This window comes from Acomys russatus, chromosome 2, assembly GCF_903995435.1.
Source record: "Acomys russatus chromosome 2, mAcoRus1.1, whole genome shotgun sequence".
In the NCBI taxonomy this organism is placed as follows: Eukaryota; Metazoa; Chordata; class Mammalia; order Rodentia; family Muridae; genus Acomys; species Acomys russatus.
In genome coordinates, this window is record NC_067138.1 from 42,571,856 (window position 1) to 42,585,120 (window position 13,265).

The 13,265-nt window shown below is 37.4% G+C and overlaps 1 protein-coding gene across 1 annotated transcript in view; it reads left to right on the forward strand.

The window, feature by feature from the left end:
- Cngb3 (cyclic nucleotide gated channel subunit beta 3) overlaps positions 1-13,265 on the forward strand; it is a 178,595-nt gene that overhangs the window by 74,088 nt on the left and 91,242 nt on the right. Inside the window, exons 4-6 of the mRNA XM_051155926.1 lie at positions 3,730-3,887; positions 5,766-5,915; positions 7,428-7,636. Coding sequence (XP_051011883.1) covers positions 3,730-3,887; positions 5,766-5,915; positions 7,428-7,636 — 517 coding nt within the window. The remainder of the gene's footprint in view (positions 1-3,729; positions 3,888-5,765; positions 5,916-7,427; positions 7,637-13,265) is intronic.

The window sequence follows — 13,265 nt, forward strand, 5'->3', positions numbered from 1 at the left end:
AGAGCTGGTAAGCTGACCCGTTCAGCTATCCCCCAGGCCCAGATCTGTCTAGGTCTGTGCTAGAGGAACAACAAATGGCTTTAGAACTCGTGGAGTGTAGCCCACCAGTTAGCACAACCATGATGGGTGTGCCTCAGATCAACAAAGCCCTGAGGACTAAGTACCCTGCTTAATCCTCCCTGATCTCCCTGCCGAGGAGCATCTTTCTGCTTGTTGTCCTTAAAGTCATCTCCCTCCTAAACTATGAATTGTATGAAACTCTAAGGGGGCTTCCAGCCCCTCAATAGTCAGAGCCATTAGCACTTACAATAATCATGACTGATCTTTTCCATGTATTGCTGCTGGAATAGATGAATGATTCAACCACCACCTTCAGAAAGAACTTAGAGATGTAGATTGTTAGTAGTGACCACCAGCCTTAAAAGGAAATTAGACACGTAATAATTGTCAGCAAAGTTTGGTTAAGATGTTTTTGCTAGTGGCTTTGATGTAAATAATGTTTGGGAACTATTTAAAGTTTAGAAAAGCACACTCTTAATAGCTGAGCCAAGGTTTTTTTTGTTTTGTTTTGTTTTGTTTTGTTTTGTTTTTTTTTTTTTTTTTTTGAGGACAAGAAACAAGAGCAATTGCAGCCCAACTAGTACTAGCTGATATTCCTATCTTGCTAAAGCTGGGCTGGTGATTTTTCATACCCATTTTTGCCCTTGACTTCCTGATATGATTCAATAAAAAAAAAACTGTTAGTGAATGGGTGTGAACTCTAAAGATTTAAAGTAGAAATGACTGATTGTTTTTATATAAATTTTTAGATTTGTGGCTCTTTTAAGATTTTTTTATAAGATTTTTTTAAGATAAGATCATTGTTTTGTTTTGGGGCTTTGGGGTTTTTTCTTTAAATAATTTACTCAGAATACAATTCAGTTTTTAGCCCTTCACTTGTATCCTCCCTTTCCTCCTTCCCTCCCTCTTTCATCCTATTCCCCTCCCCTAGGCCTGTGACAGAAGGGGACCTCCTCCTCCACCATATGATCACAGTCTGATTACTCTTCCTCAGAGTGCTACCAGGTCTCCCCAACAAGGGGAAGTGGTTAGATAGGGGACACCAGAGTTCATGTCAGAGTCAGTCCATGCTCTCCACACAACTGTGGAGAATGTGCTGTCCATTGGCTAGATCTGGATAGGAGTTCTAGGTTTACTGCATGCATTGTACTTGGTCGATAGAGTAGTTTGTGCAGATCTTCCTGGATCCAGATCTTCCAGCCTTAATGATCTTCTTGTAGGTTTCTAGAACCATCTGGATCCTTCTATTTCCCCATTCTTCCTTACCTTTCTCACCTGAAGTCCCAATAGGAAGTCCCAGTATCTAGCCCAATCTCCTGCTAAGTGAAGACTTTCAGAAGACATCTCTATTGGGCTAGTGTCCAATTATAAGTGAGTATATGCCATGTGTATTTTTCTGGGTCTGGGTTAACTCACTCAGGATGACCATTTCTAGTTCCATCCATTTGCCTGCAAATTTCAATTTTCCTTGGTTTTAATAGCTGAGTAGTATTCCATAGTGTAAATGTACCACAGTTTCATTATCCACTCTTCAACTGAGGGACATTTAGGTCATTTCCAGTTTCTGGCTATTACAAATAAGGCAGTTATGAGCATGGTAGAACATATGTCCTTATTGTGTGGTAGAGCATCTTCTGGGTATATTCCAATGAGTGGAATAGCTGGGTCTTGAGGTAGCCCTATTCCCATTTTTCTGAGAAAGCACCAGATTGATTTTCAAAGTGGTTGCACAAGTTTGCACTCCCACCAGCAATGAAGGAGTGTTGCTCTTTCTCCACATCCTCTCCAGCAAGTGGTGTCACTTGAGTTTTTCATCTTAGCCATTCTGATGGGTGTAAGATGGAATCTCAGAGTTGTTTTGATTTGCATTTCTCTGACGACTAAGGACATTGAACATTTCTTTAAGTGTGTCCCAGCCATTCGATATCCCTGTGTTGAGGATTCTCTGTTTAGTTCTGAGCCCCATGTCTTAACTGGGTTGATCCTTGTTTTGTAACAGCAGATTGCAGCCTGCCAGTGAGAGAAACTGGCTGTGAAAATTATCTTACTTGCTAATATTTTGCTAATCTATAACAAGTTACTTAGATACAAATGTGTGTAGATTCTTCAGAATAATTTGTTTTTCACCCATAATACATAAAACACTTGATCATGTAAGGGTATAGAGAACATGGTTTTGCTTTGTTTTGTTTTGTTTTGTTTTGTTGTTAATGTATACTTATTATATTAATTCACTTAAAGAAAAATAAAAATGTAACCACACTGTAATTTTTGTACTTCTGTGGGATAAAATGTTGTTGAAGCTCTGCTTCATCAACCGTGTGTGTGTGTGTGTGTGTGTGTGTGTGTGTGTGTGTGTGTGTGTGTGTGTGTTCCCCCTTTTTCTCCAGCCACAAAGAGTTTTTCTCTAGGCTGAGAGTGCTTTTTTCTGCCAGTCCCAGGGAATCTTTCTCCAGCCCCAAAGAATCAAAATTGGTTCCCTCAAAGAAAAGTCTGCTGAGAGATCCATTGTCGACTCCACTCCCCACCTCAGTTTACCAATCAACACAGATTGGTGCAGATCCAGTGCCCTGGGAAGACATTCATGAGTACAGGCTTGCTGGAGGATTTTCTTAAGTAGACTTAATGTTTCCCAAATGCAATGTGCAACCCATTGCCACATAACAGAGGAGGAGGAAACATAAGCAGACATTTACAAGATATCCTCACTTACTTACAACTTACATTCTGAAGCCATATGGCTGTGTTTTTTCAGAATAGAAGCCACTTAAAAGATATTCATTGATTTGTTTTCTCTTGCTGTACAACAAATCACCACACACTCAGAGGCTTAAAGCATCACCTATCCAGGATTCCTGGATCAGCAACCTGAGGGCTTGGCTAGACTCTCAGCAGAAGGTCTTACAAGACTAAAATCAAGGTATCAACCAGGGAAAACAAGGGCCTCGTGAGGAGATTTTGGAGAAGAATCTACTTCCAAACCCATTCATGTAATTTTCAAAACTCAAATCCTTGTAGTTATGGGATTAACATTCTTTTTCCTTATGAGCTATTGGGAAGTCACTGTCATCCTGGAGGGGGCCTCCCAAAATTCTTCTCAGTGACCCTCTTCTTCTTCGAAGACCACCATGGGGTGGAGAATTTTTATCCAGTAACCTTCCCCTACACTTCAAATCTCTGACTTTCTCTTTTGTTGCCAACCAGAGAAACTGTGCTTTCAGAGGGTTCACATGTTTACATCACCCTGCTGTACCATCTCCTCATCTTGAAGTAAACCATGCCATATACTATACACTAACTCTAGGAACAAAGCCCACATATCCATCATTCTCAGGGTTGTAAAGTCATAATGTCACCTTAGATCCCAACTGCCATGCCAACACTGCTTGTAGTGACAGAGTCTAATGATAGAACCATGGTCTAAAGGTCCCATTTTGTCAAGAATGACCTTCTGCTGTTTGTAGAATAGCATATGTGCTGTTGAAGCAAGCACTTACTTCCTAATTTTTCAATGGCAATCTATATTACAGTAGAACTGTTTCCATTTTATTTTAGGGTTCTCATTGTGTTATTAAATTTCAAAAATGAGAAATTAATAATCTTGAATACATAATGGGGAAAGCTGTATGTATCTCCTCAGAGACCTATTACCAAATTTTCCTTCTTTAGTTTCAAGAACAAAGTGCTTGATGCATCAATCATAAATGGATATGCTGATGCCCAGCTACACAACCTAGTGGAGAAAATGCGGGAAAGGACTGCTTTCTACAAGAGAACACTGACAGAGGAAGAGAACGCCCCCTCACTCGAAGCCAGCTCCCACACTGGTAAGCATTATTCCTTCAAAGTACTAGCGAGAAAGAAGTTATAAGGGAACATGTGTTTGGCCAATTATTCAGCATAGAACCCAGAAAACCAGATTGTGGACAGTAAGTGTAGATACATTACAGTTTGTTTCTTTTGAGAGTGATAGCAAGAGATGAAGAAGGAAGCTGAGATGAAGGTGCATTACTGTGAATCCCAGGGCTAGGTGTAACAGAAAAGGAAGAGATAGTCCAAGAAGAGAAAAGAAAAAAGCTAGGGAGATAGCTTAGTAGCTAAAGTTCTTGCTTTATAAGAATAAGGATCTGACCTCAATCTGCAGAACCAACATTAAAAAAAAAAAAAAAAAAAAAAAAAAAAAAAAAAGCCTTGTGCGGAGCATGCTTAAGAAACTGATAAGATGGAGACTGGAGTCTGACTTTCACGTGAACTCTGGTGCCCCATATTTGACCATGTCCCCTGCATGGGGAGGCCTGGTGGCACTCAGAGGAAGGATAGCAGGCTACCAAGAAGAGACTCGATACCCTATGAGCACATACAGGAGGACGAAGTCCCCCTCAGACACAGTCATAAGGGAGGGGAGTAAGGGGAAAATGGGAGGGAAGGAGGAATGGGAGGATACAAGGGATGGGATAACAATTGAGATGTAATATGAATAAATTAATAAACTATAAAAAAGATACTTTTCAAAAATAAAATAAAAATTGAAATATTTAAATTTAAAAAAAGAAAGAAACTGATAAAATGGAAAAAAACCATAAGGAACCCTCTTAGGGTCATCTCTAGGATGCCTATATGCAGAAGCCACCAGCAGTGCCTGCTATTAGTTCTATTATTAATATTAAGCAATACCCATATTATAAAAATAACTATTACAAAAATATAAGAATAATTAATGGAGAAAAGGATCACATAAAGGAGGGACAATTATCAACATTTTTTTTATTAATTTATTCTTGTTACATCTCAATGTTTATCCCATCCCTTGTATCCTCCCATTCCTCCCCCCCCCCCCATTTTCCCATTATTCCCCTCCCCTATGACTGTTCCTGAGGGGGATTACCTCCCCCTGTATATTCTCATAGGGTATCAAGTCTCTTCTTGGCTACTTGCTGTCCTTCCTCTGAGTGCCACCAGGTCTCCCCCTCCAGGGGACATGGTCAAATGTGAGGCACCAGAACACGTGAGAAAGTCGTATCACACTCTCTACTCAACTGTGGAGAATATTCTGACCATTTAAATTATAGAAATATGGGTGTGAAAAATAATAAGAACAATAGATCACAAAACACTACATATTATGATTGATACTTGTTGGGTATTTAAGGGGAGAAAGAAGAAAAATGATGGCTTAACAACAGCTTCATTTCAAATTATGATGAAGTGGGATAAAATAGAAACTGTGTTTTCCAAACATAATACATTATATGGTTGCTAATGTTTTAAAAGATAAAATTGAAATAAATCATAGTTTGATAAATGTTTTGAACTTTATTTACCCATAACTCAAAGTATATGTATGAAAGAAATTGTACCTTTAAAGCAAACCTTGTGGGAGTGTAGACATTTGATCTGTGATGCTCTGAGAATTTTAAAATGCTATTTTCCAATTTTCAGTGTTTTAATTATTTGTATTCAGTGTTTTTACACACACCACTGTTCTATTTCGTCTTTGCATATATTTATGGAGTACAACATGGTGTTTTGTAATATAGAAAAATAGATGTCATTAATTTAAATAAGAAGGTTTTGCTTTGCTTGCCTTTGTGAAGAGGGAAAGATTTTCAAACATTCTAATTTCATCAAAACCAAATGTTTTGTTCAGCAAGCTAACTTATGTTAACCTACTAAAAATATTTCTTTTTTTTTTTTCCCCTATAAAGTGAAGTCTACAGATGCATCACCAACACAAGAGAACAATTCTAAGCTAAAAGAACACCACCATAGCACATTGCCATGCAAACTCCAGAGAGTACCTGCAAAAGAGTACTTACGAAGACTAAGACTTCCTACAAGCATAGACTCATATACAGGTACCATCAAACAGAAGCCCAGTTGGCCTGCCAGCAGTCACCAGAACCCTTTGACCTAGATGTATAGAGACAACTTCAGTTTTTCCACACCGTGACCTATAACTTAAACTATGTGATCTGAAAAAGTTTCTTTTCCTTTCTTTATTGAAGACAAGAGATAAAAGACTCCTACTCCTGCCTGTTTTAAAACCCAGTCTAGGACTTTTCCTGACCCAAATAACCTTTGAAAAAAAAGTCTAAAGGAACTTGGCAATATGTAGATGTAGACACACACACACACACACACACACACACACACACACACGTACACACAGAGATACGTATGTATATGTGTGTATATATGTATTTATGTGTATACATTATACACACATCTACATAATTGCATATGTTAGTTTTATATATTATATATAACTATATATCAATTATACATTAACATCTTATTAGCATAATGTTATTATATTTTAATATATAATGTATATAATAAAATATAATTATATATTAATATAATGTAAAATGTTTGCTTTGTATTAAATAATTTATAGATTATATACATTACTTATATGTATTGTATAGTATAGTACACCCACATACATATACATAGTCTTCTTCCATGACTTCACTAACTACTCTAATCAAACAGATTCGCTCTTAAGTCTTCCCAGAGGAAAATGAAAACAACATATGAAAGGATACTGTTTGACTCAAGAAACTGGCTCTCTCTCCTCTCATTCAAAACCAACTCTCTTCTTGCTGGGCAAAGCCTTTCTCCCACTTGCCATGAGCAGACCTTAACTACTAGGGACTAAAGATCCTTTGCTTCTGAAAGAGCTTGGCAACGACATCTAAATTTTCCAGAATTGCGTTATCCTGAATCCTAACAGTGAAGTTATGGCCAGGAATAAACTCAGTCTAGCCAAAAGACAAAAAGAATACTTTTGGTAAAAGTGATTCTATCATTTTGTTTCCTTTTGTACTGCATAGAAACTTCTCCTCAAGACAGAATGTGTTGAATTTTTAATAGAAGTGCTTACTGAAAAAATGCTCATCTGCAAAGTATCAAAGTTGAGGAGATGTCTCAGTCTATAAAGAACCTACCATGCAAGTAGGCGAACCTGAATCTGGATTCCAGCACCCATGTAGAAACTGGTCTTGGTAGTGCACGTATACTCATAGCAACTTAGCGGAAGCTCATAGATGGATCCCCAAACCCTGCTAGCTAGCCAGTCTAGCCAGTAGGTAAGTTGAATTACCACATCTCTAAAAACAAAAATGTGATGAAAAATAGCAAGAGAAACTACCCAGTGTCAGCTTCTATTCTTTACAGACCAATGCACACATTTTTGTGCATTCACATGCCCATGTGCACACACGAACATACTACACATATAAAACCATGTGCAAACACACACACACACACACAATGATAGTGCCTCAGTTTGATCAAACTCAGAAAGAAACTTTTTAGAATGCTTGTGTGATGCTGTCGGGATGACTTCGGTTCTGTTTTGCCAGATCGGGTCTACCTGCTGTGGCTCCTGCTTGTCACCGTTGCCTATAACTGGAACTGTTGGCTGCTACCTGTGCGCCTTGTCTTTCCATACCAGACACCGTACAATAAGCACTACTGGATTATTACTGACATCATATGTGATATCATCTACCTTGGTGATATATTATTTATCCAGCCAAGACTCCAATTCATAAGAGGAGGAGAAGTTATTGTAAGTGGGATTTGGATAAAGAAATTGATAACTGAACAATGTCTAGATAGACTACAAAAAACTAAATTTGCAAGACTGTTTCATGTAATATTTGACTCTCTGTGGATAGAGTTTTATCAATGTCTGAATATTCTAATTCATCTGTCCTGTCATCTCTGTCTTCTACCTGATCCATTCTATTGGTAAAGCTTTCTTCTGGGTTTCTAAATGACTAAATGAACTTCCCATTTCTAAAATTTTTTTTCACAATTTCTCTTTACTGAGTTCTTTCAAATCCTATATTGATGTCCTGATTTTTTCACCTGTTTCTTTTTATTCTCTTACAATTAATTTATGAATTTGTTTTCATTGGTTTTTTATTTAAATAATGTATTCAGATTACATCTCCATTGTTATCCCCTCACTTGTATCTTCCCATTCCCCCCTCCTTCCCTCCTTCACCCTATTCCCCTCCCTTAGGCCTGTGACAGAAGGGGACCTCCTCGCCCACCATATGATCACAGCCTATCAGGTCTCATCTTGGTAGCCTGCTTACCCTTCCTATGAGTGCCATCAGGCCTCTTCTCCAAAGGAAAGTAGTCATATATGGGTCACCAGAGTTCATGTCAGAGTCAGTTCATGCTCTCCACACAACCGTGGGGAATGAACTGTCCATCGGCTAGATCTGAATAGGAGGTCTAGGTTTACTGTATGCAAGTGTCCTTGGTTGGTACAGCAGTTGGTACAGGACCACCCGATCCAGATCTGCCAGCCTTGATGATCTTCTTGTAGGGTTCCAGAACTATCTGGGTCCTTCTATTTCCCCATTCGCCCATAGTTCTCTCACCTGGAGTCTCAATAGCAAGTCCCAGTTTTGGATCTTAGCCATTCTGATGGGTGTATGCTGTAATCTCAGAGTCATTTTGATTTGCATTTCTCTGATAACTAGGTAAGTTGAACATTTCTTTGAGTGTTTCTTAGCCTTTCAATACTCTGTTGAGAATTCTGTTTAGCTTGTTTTCTTTATTTAAATGAACAGTTTTATGATGATTTTTTAATTTTTGCATGAAGTTTTGTCTAATTCTTTTTCATGGAAATCCTCTTTAGAGTTACTTTTATAAGATTCATAATTATTCCCTTGTTTATAATATGTACACTTCAAGATTAGGATGTGTGACTCTGGAGTTATTTTATTGATTAGATTTTACTAGATGTTTTCTTCCAGGTGATATGTTTCAATGTTCAAATGAGACTGAACTGTGATATATTTGGAGTAATGTTCATCTCCAGTGCACTAAGAATGTAGTCTAGTATCTAAATTAGACCCGTTTGCTTAAAGCACCTGGTAAAGTATCCTATAATTGTGAGTGTAGAATAGTTACTGAAGCAACCACAAGTGCAAACGGTCCCATTATGCAAATGTCCTAACATCTGACTTAAAACAATTACCTCTTTGTATTCAATACCTATTAGAAGACAGTGAGAGGAGGATAGTGTAGTACATGCCAAGATGAGGCTAGAGATGGGGAGAAAGTGCTGTAAGAATAGAAATTAGTATTAGAACAATTGAGGGGAAAATAGAAGAAATCGAGATAGAAGTAAAGAGTTGAAGCGCTGTTAGGATCCACAGAATTTAAAGATTATTAATACTATGAAAGTCTAAATTGAATAAGTAAAAAGAGGAAGAGATGAAATCAGAACAAGATGAGATGAGGTAAGAATAACAAGGAAAATCATACACAATGTTTATGGGACAAGTAGTAGACAATACATAGAATGAATGTGGTCATGCCTCACCCTTTTAATAACTGTTAACTTCACTGTACTACCCGTATGGGTGGCTACTAACCATAGGTATACTCCAATTTTACAATTAAGCAATATTATAATTCAAAAATACTAACCATATTTAATTTATATTTCTAGTGTTCAATAGCATGTAACTAATATACTGTATTGCAGAGATTTCTACCTTTGCAAATTATGCTAGTGGAAAGTTGTATAAGACACTGAGAGGCTGTGGGCTCTCCTTCAGGAGTCCAGCCCCAGGGAAGAAACTAAACGCTTAGCCATGAGCAAATCATCAGCCCATGATGGTCTTATTTTGGAATGAATATCTTCTAATCTACTTCTTTTTCATTTTCTTTTCCAAATTCATCACTTCTCATTTCTTATGATCAAGTGCACTGGCATTCCTTGAAAGCCAAAATTCTGACCTTTGAGAAGGTGTATTCTAAATTTATTCCCTGTTTTGGAATGTCATATTCAATGTAATGAAAAAAAAAAAAAACACACACAGGCCAGGGCAGTGCCACAAGCCAGCAATTCCAGCACTCTGAGAGGCAGAGGCAGGTGGATCTCTATGAGTTCAAGCCCAAACTGGTCGACAAAGTGAGTCCAGTACAGCCAAGGCTACACAAAGAAACCCTGTCTTGAAACTCAAAACCAAAACCAGAGAAAAAAATGTATTTTCACAGGCATGTACCTAAGTGTTCAGTATCAACTTTTACAACCCTTCTGAGTTCGGGAGCAGAAAGGGATTCCCACAGATTACCCTGTGATTCCCTTGTCACAAGTACCTAGCAGGACTTCATAAAATTTGCCCTCCAAGATCAGAGTATGAAGAGCCAATTGCTGTGATGAATGGCAACTCAGAGTCATTCATACATATTACTGAATAAGAGAATAGGGTTCTTTAATCCTGAATATCTTTTGATTCTTGAGAAACTCATGAGTTTTCAAAATACGAAAGAAGTAAATTTATTAATTCTTATTTTTTTAATTTTATTTTCTGGGACATGTGCTCTATATTTAATTTTTGCATAGAAAAAATTCTAAAGACTATGATATCTGAAACAGTAACAAGTAACTATTCATAATATTCCCAGTGCAGATTACGGAATGTGAGTTCACTCAAACTCCAACCCAGAAGCTCACTGGCAGGCATGAATGATGATGATGGTATACCAATGAGAAGTAAACAACATCAAAACAACAACACCAAAACAACAACACCCAAAAAATAAAAATAAAAAACACCACTAATTTCAGCCTCCAGGAGATGCACAAAATCAGTGTTTGACAAATGGAAAATGACAAAAATCACTAAAAGGAGACTGTATTTTCAATTTCCTAGGAGATCTTTGCACACAATAGAGTGTTAAAACCATGAAAAACAATCAATAAAAATGCACTCAGTGGGCTCTATTTAAAATGCATTACCATGAGCTACAAATACAGAGCAGCAACTAATTGCTTTGTTTGCTCAAAAGAAGTTTAATGCTTCCTTTAATTTAGAGTAGGTGGTTTTAACCTTTGAAAGTTGATTACATTTAGTACAAAGTCTATGTACACTGAGTTCCCAACATGAAGGTCTCACTACATTCATCTATATGCTCTCTTTAAGTTTACCACAGAAGTGTTCATTCATCTACTCCACAAATAGTTAAATGCCTACATGTACTAGGTAAACACACCTGCACACATGTTATATTTAGTTAATACATGTTGCACCAGGGCTGGAACATGGCAATATTAATTTTGGAAGTCTTTTAAGAAAAACATCAAGGTGCAAACAGCCACAATGAGAGAAACCAGGAAGGTTTTCATGTGTTCTACAATATGTATTAATGAAGTCATCTGAAAATGGCACTACATAAAGGTCCAAACACCAACAAAACTTTCTCATTATAAAAATTATCTTATATGCAGAAGAAATTAAGTTGGTGGTGCATATAATTTTATTTACACACTTATTTAATGTGTGTGCCTATGACTGTGTGCAAGTGTGAGCAAATGGATGCCTTGGTATATGTGTGAAGGTAAGAGGACGACTTGCATGAGTTGGTCCTATCCTTCCACCAAGTGGATTTGGGGGATCAAGCTCAGGTAGTTAGTCTTGGGGAATGTGCCCTTTATTGCTGAGAAAGCTCACAGGCCTAGCACTGGATGCAGGGTATGAGACACAGCTACAAATTTTGATTGATAAAATCACCAGTCACAAAGGTTCTGTGGAAATGTTTAGTGCCAACTAACAAGCATATCTATTAGGTCCTCTGTTGCCCTCACCCTTCACAATTACTATTTATAAAAATGAGCTGAAAAAAAGTACTCATTTCTTTGAACTTGAGATACTTTGATGATATTTCTTTTATTTAATTTTGGTAAATAAAACATAGGTTAACTATAACACTCTAGAAACAAACAGACCAGGATCAAATTCCACTACTAAAATTTACTGATGGTATTATTTGAAGAAACTAAATAAATTCTCTTAAAGAGAAAATAGTTATTTTATAAATCAATGATAAAGATTAAATAAGATGATATGTACACATTCCTCAAGAAATAGTTGATAGAAGTAAATTGTCCCATGAATTCAATGAATAAACATCCACATTTCCTTCCTGTCTCTTTAGCTGTCTTTATTCAATGAATAAACATCCACACATTTACCATTTCCTTCCTGTCTCTTTAGCTGTCTTTATTCAATGAATAAACATCCACACATTTACCATTTCCTTCCTGTTGGTTTAGCTGTGTTTCTCACCTGACAGTAAGTTCCTGAAACGTCGGAATAGTGTTCTATCCATTTTCCTATCTAACCTTGGAATTCAAAATTATTCAAGACATGTTTGTGGGAGTGAATGTATTGTAAAGGATCTTCTTTCTTTGTGTAATTCTTTAATTGTAGTCCCATATGATATCCTCTTCTAAATGCCCTTCTCTGGTCTGTATAAAACTGCAGAATTGTTGATCAGAAGAGGTAAACAATGAGTAAACATACTAACATCTGAGAGGAGCATCCTCTAAGACTGTTAGGACAAGATTTAGGTGTAATTAGCATACCATTCCTAAAGTAAGCCTCCCTGAAGAAATGCCATCTGCATAATAAGCAGGCTCAAAAGAGAGAAGGAATTAAATAGGGTGACATTTTAAAAGTAAGTGCCTAATTGTCACTGGTAAACAGACTGATCCTCATAAGGCTAATGGTGCCAAATTTATTTAGTGCTCAAAAGAACAGGGATTTTAAAACTGCTAGATGCCACTTTCCTTTAATCAAGAATTTTTAGTTGTGTTTACATTTATTCAATCAGAATCATAGACTCTGAAAGGAAAGGTGTAAATGTGTGTGTGTGGGGGGGGGGGACAGTGGGGAAGAACCCTCCTGGCTTATGGAAGGATGCAATATTTTAACTAAGCAGCACGGCACTTGTGTTGTGCCTGTCTGTCTGTCTGTCTGTATCAGAGCTTTGGTGAAGCTGACAGATTTTACTCAAGCTTTCTTGGCACAAAATGTATAAGACTATCAATGCAACCTGACTGTATCTACCTGTGGCTCAATAATCCATTTTTTTCCATAGTACAAATCGCTAAATTAACATATTTTGCATATATTTCAACATATTTCTGTAAAGTTTACCATGTTTATGTGGGTAATATGTATTACCATAAGAAGAGGAGAGGAACTAGGAACTGAGCTGACTGGCAAATTAGGAGAAAGTGAAGTGGTACATTGTGTGTGTGCATGTGTGTGTGCGTGCGTGTGTGTGTGTGTGTGTGTGTGTGTGTGTGTGCACGCGCGCACATCCATCTGTATATATTTGTGTGTGCATGTGTGTGCACATGTGCGAATGTTTATATGTGTGTA